Genomic DNA, 12,595 nt, shown 5'->3' with positions numbered 1-12,595 from the left:
TTGTCACACTATCGCGGTCACATCGTCACGTCCCAGTACCAGGGAAAGCCGTACCCGAGAGCTCATTTAGTCCTTCGGTTGGTCTGGTGTTGCCGTATGGTGGGGCTGATTTCTTCTGGAACGAATCCTTCTGCAACTCTGTGTCAGCCATCCAGCTCGAACTGGAAGGAGGCCAGATTGTGTATCTCTACAAGTCAGGCGACACAAAGGCGTTGAAAAGAGTAGAAGAAGCGTCAATAGGGGGGCGAGTTGTTGCAAAGTGTGGTGTTGGAGGTATACGTGAGTGTCAAGAGGCCAGGACGAACAAGGAAGGAGGGCACAGATGGACCCAGCAGAAATTATGCTCCCGCTCATCAGCCACCAGGGCCTGGGCGTTGGGGATGCGCCGCAATTGTCTGTGATGGGGCCCGGCCACCGGAGGGGGCGATCAAACGAAGCACGGAACCGGGGCGGAGTAGGAAGGCTCTATGTCCGAGCATGACGCGGTTCTTGTCTTGGCAACGGCACCTACTGTTGGAGTTCTGCATGGCAACTGTACATCCAACTTGACGGTATCTGCCGCGGAAGATACAGCTAGTTGGATGGCAACAGGTAAAACATGTCCGCATCTTTCGTTGGAGTTGGGCATGTGATCGTCGATGAAGTGCACCTGTGGCGGTCATTTGGCGCGCGTAAACGTATAATGTAGTGCTCCAGCGGGAATCCGCGCGTGGATGGGCGCATTGGCAGAGAAATTTCCGTGGAGAGGACTGGCTGGGCAGCTAGCCGGGAGCAGCCATCTCCTTGGGAGCTGTAATGGACGTCGTGATTGGTGAGAGTGACGGGGTGGCCCTCGGCAGCGGGACTTCGTGCAGGCGAGCGAGTAGTAGGAGCCAGTGGGCGGGTGAGATACTGTGTGGCTTGCTGTAGCTGATAAGCTCAGAAGGTCCTAGTGTCCCGATGGCGCTGCGATCCGAACGGCTGACGGCTCACGTAGAAATGCTGGGTTGAACGGGGCCTTGATGAGGTTGACACTGCCATCACATTGAACGCGCCGAATCTGGCCGCTCACGACGGCGCAGAAGGGATAGTGAGACCTGCACAACGCAAAGAGGCGAGCAGCTTATCCGAAGTGATCAGCAGGTACAATGCTACGGCATTGCTCGAAGCCACTATGTCCCAAGAGAAGGGAGGGTCATCGGGTCGAGTTCCTATTGCGGGACAAGAGCTGTTCCGCACCTGCTACGAGGAGATGGACCCAGGCCGAAGCGAAGTAGCAGGACTGGCTGCTCCAGACGAATTCGCCTACGCGCTGGTCATCGATGCACTAGCATGAAGTCGTAAAGCTGTGCGTATGTGGGTGCGTGTCTCAACTCGGCATGGGCAAGATGTGCTTCTCGCCATCGAGGTAGGCGAGAGGGTCCCTTGTCGATTGGCCGGATTGCGATCAAGCTCTGGAGTTTTGCAAAATCTCGAGGTTCGAGTGGTCGCGCAGGCGCCAGTCACAGCGCTGCCGGGTGTTGGTGGCGCGGCGGGTGGCGCGGTGATTCGTCAGGCAATCGAAAGTGCCATCGTCCATGCGATCGCGGTCAAACGGCCTGCCGCCGTCCAGGTAGCCAGGGTGCAGCGGGTGGTGGTGTGCGTGGTGGTTGGGCGGCGGGGCAAGGAGCGGGCCTGGTAGAGAGGCCGCCCCGGGCTCGTGCTCTCTCGAGGGCTCAGCGGACCGTGGACGCGACGACGGGTGCGAGCCACCACACCGAAGAGGAGAGCTGCATGCACCCAGGAGGAAGACGGCCGCGCTCGCAGCAGCTTGCGGTCATGTGTTGGCCAGATCACCAGTGCTCGATGGCGGCCGTTGTATCGGTGGTGGCGGCAGGGTCCAGTGTCCATGCGAAATCACAGCGTGGAGCAAGCAAACGAGCGTGCGGGACGGGGAAAACGGAAGCCGCACATCATGCGCGCGCGCAATCGAGGCAGGCGCGACGGCAGGCGCAGCGGGTGGCCCCAGTGCCCGAGAAGCGGAGGGAGAAGAAGTCGATATCCCTCGCCGCGGAGCTGTCTATGGCAGATACGGCCGGCTACGTTTGCGCTGCCAGATCGGTCAGGATGCCATACTTGAAGCGGCCAGCACGATCACCTCATGTGCGGGTAGCGGGCGGGCGCGCACGGCGAAGCGACGGTGCGAAGCGTGCCGATATGCGCGGCAGCGTTCAGGCCCTGGAGACTCCGTCAGCTCGGCATAAAGTTCTGACGCCTGCGGGCCAGGGGCATACCCAGATCATCTGTCCACAGCGCTGCTTCTGGCATGTCTCGCGTTGGCCATGCACGAGCACTGCGGCCCCGGCCGGCGGGGGCATCGAGCCCAGCCCAAGAGCGCGCGTGCAGGCAGGCAAACAGGACGATGGAGAGGTCGTCGGCCGGGCCAGACACGCATGGAGACGCAATTAGCGGAGCACGGGCGGCCGCTGGCTCCACTTGCCATCAGAGCCGTCGATAAGGCGCGCTCGACCCGTTCTCCGGCACGCTGGTAGAACGAGAGAGAGACAGAAAGCGAGGTTGTGGCCTGAGACAGCCCAACTCCATGAATCGCGGCCGCCAGAGGCTCCTGCAAATCGCGGCGCCGCCCTGACGCAGGGGGCTGCGGGCATCGACGCCGCAGAAGCGCGAACGTTGTTTTGATAGCCGCCGGATGCCCTGTGCGCTAGCGCTCGCCCGCCTGATTCGTGGGATATACGCTCGCAACGCTAAGCTGGAAGCAGCAGGCCCATTTAAGCCCTTGCGCCGCACTCGCTGCCCGTCGGTTTTGGCCCCCAACCTGCTGTCGTGAGGCCTACGTCTCTCCTCTCTCCATTTCCCGCGCTTCCACGCACCCAGGCCGCCGGCTTACCGCACGCCCGGGACCCATCCTCTTCGGAATCTGCAGGGATCTGAATCCTTCAGCACGGCCATCACATCACTTCCTTGCCAAAGCGAAACGGCCTGCCCTGTCGCAGTGCTGCCTGGAGAGCTGCGAAATGGGGCCTAAGGTTGCCTGGAAGGCCACTTCACAGAGGCAATGCGATGCGATCCGAAACGGGCCTGGTCCGTCGTCTGCCAATACTGCCAATGCTGCAATTAGGTGTGCTATACTCGCTGTCCCACGCGCGAAACCCCCACTTGCGCACACCAAGCCATGCCGACCCCTAGACCCGATGGGGCACCAGCCACAGTAGCGTCTGCCGCGACACCTGATGCATGAGCTTGACGCGTCTAACAGAAATGCACATTGGGTAGTAGTAGCCTCCAGAAAATAACAACGCAGCCGCCCAATCGATTGCCCTCGTCGGTAAAACGAGCGCCCATGCATGAGAGGAAAAATGAGCAAGAGAAACACACGAAGCCACCGAACCCTGCCATACGCCTGATGATATCACATCCCCCGCCAAGTGCTGACGATGCCTCCGGAGCCCCGCGATGGGGGAGAAAAAAAGATGCGCCACCAAATCGAAAAAATGTGCCGCCCACCCATTTCCATATGCAAAATGCTGGTCGCTATGACGCACGATGCCACCCATATGAAGTAACGTCCCTATCTACACTCCGATTGCAAAGCGTTCCGTTGCGTGTGTATCGTATCCGTGTCGCGCGACGGCCTGCAGGAACTCGGCCCGCCGCGGGTTTAGTACGGGGACGAATAACCAAGCGAAGGCATGTGTTGAGGTGTTGCTTGGTGCTGCGGGAGCTCGTTGTTGTGCATTGGCATTGCCCTTTGGCCGCGGGCCGCCGCCTGCCTCTGCGCCTGCCTGTTTATGACATCGAAGCGCTTGGGGCACCCGTCTTCAGTGTGTCTGTCGTGGAACCCGTCAGTTCTCTGGCGCCGTGCGGCAGTGGTGTGCTTGCGGGCTGTCTTACCTCCTGAGAGTGTCCTTCCGTGCGAAGTGAGCATCGCATGCTACGCATTTGTGGTTCTTCACTTTGAGATGCACCTGTGCACATTGAGATCAGCGGCGTTCGCTAAAGCACGGGTTACGGCGCCGTGATGCCTACACTTTGGTCATGCCTGATCAGGTCTGTCCTCCGCACAAATTTCCTTCCGCAGCCTTTGGTCTTGCAGACGTTTGGCTTCGGCCGCTGGGGGTTGTGGATATCCATGTGTGCATTGTGGTTGTAGCTGCGCTGGAATAGCCTGCCACATATCTCACATTTGTGGGTGGCGTTCTCTCTCGTCGTTGCGCTCCGTGATCGCGTCCGCGCGGTGCTGGTATTGACCATGCTGGTCTCACTGTTGAATCTCTTAGTTCTCATGCCGATGAAAGAAGCGAGGATGCTTGCGGACTGAAGCTCCGAGCTGTTACATACCTCGAGTTGCCCAGTCGCAGCGGGGATACAGTCAAGGGCTGAGCGGCGCGCATTGGATCTTCGTCGCTCATAAGCTCGTTCTGCGGCTCCGCCTTGATCCAGCTGGTGTCGGAATCATCCTGAGAGTATAGGGAAGGGTCGTATGAGGAGATGGATGAGCGCTGAGATAGGATGACGCCGTCGGATAGCGCCGGAGAGTGCCTGGTGTCGACCAGAGAGCCAGACGGCATGTATGAGAACGATTGCTCCCACGACATAACCTCGTAGGGCTCCGTCCATACCCGGCCGCGTTGTGCGTTCGCCATGCCCGGAGATGCGCTGGGTGCCAGAGAAGGGGTCCAGGGCGCCTCGGTGGGGTGCGGTGAAAGTGGATACAAGGTCTGCGCGGGGTGGACGGAGTGGTTTGGGAGAGTCATTGAGGGGTACTGGTTGTAGAGGACCATGGAATCCGTCATATAGTTGGAGGTGTCACCCTCTGTTCTGGCAGGCGATGGGTATGTCGAAGGATGCGCATAGGAAGCTTGGTCATAGCTGCGCTCATAGGACGAGGGCTGCGAGGGCGAGCGGGGTGAGATTGCTTCCATTACGAGAGGTGGCTTGCCGGACAAGATAGTGCGGGAGCGGGGATCAGCAGGATCTATGTTGTGCAGCGCAGAGATCTCAGGCGTCCAGCAGATGAGGCGGTGGTGTGGATGGCAAAAGAGAATTGAAGAGTGCGGTGGTGAGTGCGTTGCTGGCAGTGACTTGGGAGGCAGGTCTGCGCGTGCGAGATATATAACAAGAGGTGCAATGCGATCCCTTCCGCTGGGACAACAGACGAAATGATAGTATTTTTTGCTACATTGGGGCGGTGAGGTGGGGTGAAGACATGGGCTGGCAAGGCAGAATCTCAGGACTTAACTTGGGGGGCAGGCATCTCGCCTGTGCAGGACCCGGTCGAGCGAGCCGCGGCGAGCGGTAAAGCGCGCGTTCTCGAAGGGCGACGATCGAGGCGGCGCTGCGCAGGCTTGCGCGCTTGCCAATGCTGGAGTGCACAGCTGCAGGGTGTTGGAAACCGGCGTTAGTGCCCTTGCCGGCTGGGGCTTGCGGGCATGCCCGGCTGCCGCAGCAGGGGTCTGAGTAGTGGGCACACTAGCGGGGGCCCGGCGAAAGGGTTCCGCAGCCCGTCCAGCGGTCCGAATCTGGCTGCCACCGCACACGCACGCAAGCACAGAGACGTTGATGCTGCCGGCGTCGACGGATGCCTAGCTGTGGATTTTGCTTGTGCCTACCTGCGAAATTTGTCTGATCTGCCCAAGCACGATCGCCACATCCTGCCGCGCCCCAGCAGCCCTCTCCGCACCGCGCACCGCTCTTCCCGACCTGCCGCTCCCGCCGCTCCTCCACCTCGCGCCCACGCCGCTGCCGGCGCTGCGCCCAGATCCGTCCTTCACCCGCCGTCTACTGCTGCCCGCCCCCCTGCTGCTTGACCACCGTCGCCCGCAGCTCCTCCACCTGCGCCGAAAGCTCCTTGAGCAGCCGCATCGTCTCGCCAGCGCTGGCGTCGGCAGGGGCCGGGGCGACCGTGCCGGCGCGCACGACGCCGCCGCTCAGCTCCGGGCGCACAGCTCGCGCGTTGCGTCTGGATGCCTGCACAAGCGACGCCGGCACTGCCGTCGCCTTGCCCGACATGCCTGTCTTGATCGGACGCGACGGCAGCCCGCCGTTAGTCGCAGGCGCCTGTCTGCCGCCCATGGTTTCGATGCCCATGGTCCCGCGCCGCGCAACGTTCTTCTTCCAGACGTAGTCCTGCCAGTTCTCATATGCCCAGATGATGCCAACAAAGGGCGCATGAGTCGCCTTGAGCAACACGATACGCGCCCCGCGGGCAGCGCGCGCAGGCAGGACCATCAGGATTGGTCGGAAGAGCACCACGGGCACGAGGTTCTGTTAGACGTTAGCTTGCGGTTCGTCATCGCGCGTTCGGCACGCGGCTTTGGCAGGCTATGCAGCCCTATTTGTGGCTTGAGCGGGCCCTGGCGAATCAGAGCACGCCATGTGCTTCGCCACCAACGGCGTCCTGAGGACACCGCACCGCCATACTCGCACTGGCCGCCATGCTGCTTAAAATGCAGCAACAAGCCGGCCGTCGCTATTTCGATTGGCCGCGACCAGGCATTTGGAGGGCTGTGCAGCGGCGCGGAAGCGCTTAGAGCGCCAGAGACATGCTATCATTGGGTGACTTACGAATGGCGGGAAAAAGTAGGCTAGCTTGTTCGAAGTGGAGGCTTCGAGCACGTAGATCGAGTACCTGCCCCTGCATTAGCCATCGCGCTTCCCGGAGTGCGCCTTGCGGTTGAGCCCTTACACATAGAGATATTCTTCACGCGATGAGTCCAGCACCTGTCACCAAGAGCTGTCAGCCAACCATTTTTTCGCTTAGCCGAAAGTGTGCTCGGGCGACTGGGGAAGTGCACAGCTTTTTCCCAAACGAGAGAGCAGCGCGGCTATTCTTCACCGCCCCCACCCGCCCATGATTCCGTTCCACACACAACTTACCTGCCGCAGACTGGTGTTGACATATGCCATCATCGACGTGATCAGAAGCTGATTGGTCATGCAGACGAAGACAATCTACACGCGCGTTAGCTGGCGCAGCGCATCGTGTGCCATCGGGGATACCGACCATGACGGGGAGACCGAGATATGGAGATCTGTTGAGAATGAGCATCGTTGCCAACACGCAGAGCGGGTCTAGACTCACATTCTTGGAGCGATGTCCTGGGAGCAACGTCAGCCACATAGTCTGTGCAGTTTTGCGCACGGGAAACTTACGAATCCGATAACTCCGCCACTGGAAACGAAAGCGTTAGCGAAGCACAACCGTTGAAGTGGGGCATCGCCGCTTACCCAAAAAAGACCTTCAGCACCGTGATCGAAGTATCGCGCAGAGCGACATGGCCACGCGCAAGCAACGCAAAGGTGGTGAAAAAGCCTACAGCAGCAATCACCCGTGGTCAGTCATGTCCACGCCCCACGAAAGGCAGCAGCTCCCGGGCACCTACCAAGATAGATGATGAGTACGAAGCCCAAAAACTTGATAATTTGTTTGCCCTAATTCCCCGTCAGCTCGCCGCTGGAGATACCGCCTCATTGCAGGCAGAAACCTACCATCTCCTTAAGACAAGGAAGCTAGTTCTCGGTCAGTAGCTGAAACAACGCCGCACGCAATTTGCCACTTACCAGGGTTCCGTAGTATGGGTTCAGGCTGAGCAGCGAGAAAATACTGCAAGGATCTGTCAGCTCGTCGATCGCAGGCAGCACGGCTGACTGGACCTACCGCGGAGTCAAGAAGAGCGAGTGAAGTGCAAGAATGCTGAACGAAATCTCCAGCAACTGCTTGTCGTCGTGTGCCAAACCAATCATTCCTTCAGACCGTTAGCCACTTCCTCGTTGTCGCATGCTGCAGAATTGGTTGCCTACTGGTAATGAAGAAAACGAGGCCGATGATGATGATTCCAATGTCCCAAAGACTCCAGATGTCAGTTGAGTAGAAGTGGACACCCGCCTCCTGGAACTCGTTCCCTAGACTGGATTAATCTTGGTACAGGACCCGTGACATGGCTCGACTTACATTCGTCGAAGGCGAAGCCGGCAATGAAGAGATAGAAGATGACCTCGGTGACCGTGATGTTCTCCATATCACGTTGGATAGACACGATGTAAAAGAGCCCCAGGAAGCACAAGAAGAAGAAAATCTCGAAAGTCTTCATGTACCGCGGCACACGCAGACGGCACCACGGGTCGCCCAAGCTAGGAACTGGTCAGCGGGAGTGCCATACGCATGCATACATAGGTGTGTGAAACTCCTTCGGCGAGACTTGTTACTTACTGTTTGTTGTAGTACTTGGGCTTCTTAACGGCGCCGACCGTGAGGTTCTCCCAGAAGACGATTTCACCGTTCCAGATTCCATTGATGATGTCTTGGATGCATCTTTGACTGAGGAACTTCTTGGCGCCGGCAACGGCAGCAATCTCAAGAGTGTTGAGGTTCAAGAAAGGTTCGGCAAAACCTTCCCCACCAGTGGCTTCGTACTCGTCGCCAGGGATGTGGTGGTTGGTGGAGCGAGAGGAATCCCTCGACTTAGAGCGACGAGCGCTGTTGCCGTTGCCGTTGGCATTGCTGTGGCCGTTGCCGTTGCCGTTGGCAGTGCCATGGCCGGCAGTGCGGTGGTCTGACAGGAGCCCAGTCCTCTCGGTCGGCTCTCCGTGAGATTGCCGACCGTTGCCATTGGCGCGTCCGCGCGTCGCAGCACGTGATTCCTCGTCGTCCGAATCATCATGCTTGTCACCATGCTTCGGAAGCTCAAACAGAAGGTAGTCAAGCGCCTCCCTCTCTGACAAGGTCAGCACAAACTGCCAGGCTACAACTTCGCACGCAAGACCGCGCGACTCGTTGATGCCACGGTCATCGTCGCTCTCAATGGCACGGAAATGACCCTTCAGAGCACTGTAAAGGAAGCTCCCTGAAAGCTGCAGCACTCCAGACCCGTCAATTGCCGTAAGGAATGCTTCGCTTGTATTTAGTCAAGACCAGGGGCGCAAGATTGGCTTGCCAAGCATTGCGAGATAAGATGGCGACCGATAAGTAGCTGAAGCATGCCGCGGAGACGAACATGGCATGAGTGCCACGATATATTCGTCTCAGCACACGCTGCAACTTCCCATCGGCAGCCGCTTCGGTGCAATGCTCGGCAAGCCAATCGAACACGTGGCTTGCGTATACAAGACGAGCGACGTCCTTTTGGCGAGACTGCGTCTGGAGCCGCAGTTTGCCGGAAGCCGTATTCGTCAGAAGATGCGGGAACGAGTTGGACAGGGGCACTTACAGCAGAGCAGCAACAATCGCCTCATGGTGAACCTCGTTGGAAAGCTTGTTGATGAGAGGCTGCAGCCTCTTCATGTGCTTGCTGCTGCGGAGATCTTCCCAGCCCAGGGGCGAGTCGACGGCCTCAATGATGTAACTGCATTCCGGTCAGTGCTCGAGAGTTGCGGCAAAAGCCCGATTCAGCAGATCTGGGCTCTGGCCGGGCGGCTATCTCCATTGGGGGGGTCAGGCGACCTCAACAGGGCAGCGAGCGGCTCGCCAGAGCCTCAAGATCTACCCGCAAGGCGTTTCCGCCCCACTCCGGGGATATTGAGATGAAAATGGGATGGAAAGGTGGTGGGTGAGGTCTGGGGAAAGGGGCCACGTACTACGACAGCTTGCGAGCAACGTCGCTGAAGCTCTCGTCATCCCTGATGTCAGGGAGCTCAGGGAGCGGCGCGGTGAGCTTGACGGTGGCTGTTTCCATGACTGCGACTACCCTTCTCGACGCAGACGACAGAGGGACGATGAGGAAGGTGCGTTCGGCAGCGACCGCGTTGGCCACGCCAGAAGATTTTAAAATTCACTACTGACCGCTCTTGCTGATCCCCACCCCGCAAAGACCATCCTCAGACCCCTTTACCGCGAGTCGTGAGCGCGCGCTTGCTTCAGCCCCCATGCAGCCGCGCATGCGCGACGGGCCGCTGCAGACGCGACAAGCGCGAGGACCCCTGCAGTTCGGCGGCTCCCTCGTCTCGCCCCCAGCACTCTAGCCGCCGCCTGCCTCTCCTTTGCCCGTCGACGCTCCCAGCCTTACGCTCCCAGATCCAGCTTGCCGGATCGCCCATCTGCACGATGCTTGTCTCACCCGCTGCTGCACGCAAATCTGAGTGGCGCAAGCACAGACACCCGCGGCCAGCAATCCCTCCACCAAGGCGCTGCCGCCGCCCTGTCGGCACTGCTGACGAACATGCGGCTATCCGATCGCCCTGGGCCCCGGATCTGGCGCACCGGGCCTCGCAGCCGCCCGTGGTGTTGTCGCAGAGCACTTCGCCCTCTGACCACGCTGCAGCCAAGACCGGAGAACGCTCCCCCCAGCAGCAGTCCACGCGCGACCAACCACCACCACCGACCAGTGACTCCGAAAGCCTTCACAAAATCTCGATATGTGATGCCCAGGGCGTGGGCGCGGAAGACGTCGACAGTGGAATTCCCGCGCAGGCGACCATCTCTGGCGGCGCAGCATCAAGCGTGAACCATCGCAGTGGCCATGATGGTGAATCGTCAACCACTGCAGCTCAGAAGGCCGGGTGTTGCGACGTTGGCGACGAAACGCGTGGGAACAGCGTCTGCAGCGATTGCGACGCGGCGGCGGCGGCTCCGGAGGCGGCTAATATGTTTATCGCGCCACGCGCGATTGTAAGCGCGCACGGAGAAACTTCGACATATCCTCGGGGTAATCGGCAGTTAGGTTCGGCCGGAGAGAATCCGCCCGTCGCCCAGCTACCCACGGCGCCGGCCTCCGTTTATGTAGATGTTAAGGGAGATTTGGTGGCTGACGTGAGTGCGCATGGGGTGACAGCCACATCGTTCCTGCTAACGGATATTGCCGTAGGATTCTCGGAATGACAGCGAAATCCTGTTACAGGGTCCTGACCCCATCGAGGACAGCCAGGCGCAGCGGGCGTGCCACACGCCGACGGCCGAGGATTGTGGCACGGCAGGCGCCAGAAAGCCCATGGAACGCTTGAGCATGTTGAAACAGATGATTCGCGTGCCAGAATCTCCTCGCGAAACACCTGATTTGTCGAAATTCCGGTTCCCGAAAATTGTGGAAAAAGGAACAAGGAAGCGCGTCCATAAATACAGCCCGATAGCCGATGGTTTCGTGGGATCCGAGCTCTCTGTGCCACCGAAGCAAAAGAGAGTGCGAAGATTCCGCGGGAGTCATGGGCTTTCAGCAGGTGGCCTCGAACTTGTCCATGGGGCTTTACACGCTCTTGGTCAGTCGGTCGAAATAGAAAGTGAGATGCGCGAGATAGACTCGCCCCACGGACTGGACGCCGCGTCCAAAAACTGCTCGGAGAATCTCTTTGACGATGACGTGGTTGTCCCATTTCTTGAAAACCCGGAAAGACGCATTCAAACAGCAGCCACTCATCGTCGTGGTGATCGGTGTTTGGGCACGGAACAGAGACAGAGTGGTGGCGCTGACAGAACTGTTAGCATGAGGCAACATGGAGGGCAAATAGCGCTCAACACACAGCCTACCACCAGGCACGCTTTGGGTTCGATGACGGCTTTCCATTCCATGCCTGCAAAACCATACACGGAAATTGATGAAGAGGACGAGGAAATGGAGGGACCCCGCGAGATTGAAAGCCAGGCTTCGGTCCAAGAAGCAGACAATGGATCCTCATCGGAAGCTGGCAGCTCTTCCGACAGGGCATTGGCCGATGCGGGGAATCCACTTATTGAGCGAACAGACGATAACACTTACGAGGGTAAACCGCACGTCTTGACTGCTGCCCCAGAGACCATTTCGGACCGATTTCGCAGCACTCCCAAATTCTCTAAGAGTCAGCGTGCCTTAGGTCAACGTTGCGTTCCATCATCGCCCAGTGAGAGCCAGTGTCGCAGAGGGTCGGATGATTATGCCAATAACTTGACACGTCCTGGACAAGCTGCACGCATGGAGTCTTCAGGTATGTGGGTGGAAGTTGCAGAAGAGATAGTGTCCACACCTGCCGCGAATGCAAGGCTTTCGGGTAGTCTTGAGAAAAAGAAAGGAAAGAAGTCGGCTGTGTCGTCTGAGGCTTTCGGCTCAAGCCTTCCGGACTCTGACAAGCGACAGCTGGTTGCAGCGGCAGTACCAGCCTCTTCCAAGCAGCGCACGGGACATGGCACGGCGGAGGATTCGGGGAATTGCAGCCGCCGTTATTCGACGTTCGCGAAAGGTTCTGTTGCTTGCAACTTTCCCTGTCCTTGCAACTCGTGCAAAGCATCCTCGAATCCCATAAACTTACCCCTTTATGGCGCGTTGATCGACTGACTTTCCGATAGCATTCTGGCGGCCGGGGTCTGTTGACAACGTTCCTGAGGGTGAGCCTGCCCCATCATTCGCTGTCTACCGGCTGACATTCTTACCTAGGAGCCTCTTTTATCAAAAACGCAAATCGACGGCCAGCCCAGCCGATCCGCTGTTCTTCGACAGATGTACGTTCTGCGCCACAAGCGATATCGGATAGTCAGAAGCTGGCGGAAAGGAGAAGGTCGCAGGTAATTGTCAGCGACAGCACCCGAGACTACTTCAACGCTGCTCAACGAAAGCTCTTCACCCAAGACGGGGAACACATACTTGCAAAAGCTCTGGTTGAGGAGCACATTAGCCCCGTTGTTGATGGCAACGGCGTTGATTCGACGGCTCAGACC

At 58.8% G+C, this 12,595-nt stretch overlaps 2 protein-coding genes across 2 annotated transcripts; both read right to left on the bottom strand.

Annotated features, from left to right (window-relative positions):
* Positions 1 to 3,637: 3,637 nt before the first annotated feature.
* LTHEOB_7916 (Zinc finger c2h2-type protein) lies at positions 3,638 to 4,901 on the bottom strand (the record flags this gene model as incomplete). Its single annotated transcript, XM_035517335.1, has 4 exons — positions 3,638 to 3,806; positions 3,871 to 3,944; positions 4,006 to 4,240; positions 4,318 to 4,901. The coding sequence occupies 4 exons, from the start codon at positions 4,899 to 4,901 to the stop codon at positions 3,638 to 3,640; spliced, it is 1,062 nt and encodes a 353-aa protein (XP_035370935.1).
* Positions 4,902 to 5,757: 856 nt separating this feature from the next.
* On the bottom strand, positions 5,758 to 9,650 carry LTHEOB_7915 (Ca2+ Mg2+-permeable cation channel protein; the record flags this gene model as incomplete). Its single annotated transcript, XM_035517334.1, has 17 exons — positions 5,758 to 6,243; positions 6,544 to 6,607; positions 6,665 to 6,699; positions 6,856 to 6,930; positions 6,983 to 7,010; positions 7,061 to 7,077; positions 7,132 to 7,150; positions 7,207 to 7,291; positions 7,362 to 7,410; positions 7,468 to 7,488; positions 7,540 to 7,582; positions 7,637 to 7,724; positions 7,780 to 7,881; positions 7,931 to 8,109; positions 8,189 to 8,806; positions 9,186 to 9,320; positions 9,553 to 9,650. The coding sequence occupies 17 exons, from the start codon at positions 9,648 to 9,650 to the stop codon at positions 5,758 to 5,760; spliced, it is 2,142 nt and encodes a 713-aa protein (XP_035370934.1).
* Positions 9,651 to 12,595: the final 2,945 nt, after the last annotated feature.

Source organism: Lasiodiplodia theobromae, assembly GCF_012971845.1.
Source record: "Lasiodiplodia theobromae strain AM2As chromosome Unknown scaffold_24, whole genome shotgun sequence".
Classification (NCBI taxonomy): Eukaryota; Fungi; Ascomycota; class Dothideomycetes; order Botryosphaeriales; family Botryosphaeriaceae; genus Lasiodiplodia; species Lasiodiplodia theobromae.
This window is presented reverse-complemented; position numbering and strand designations above follow the sequence as displayed.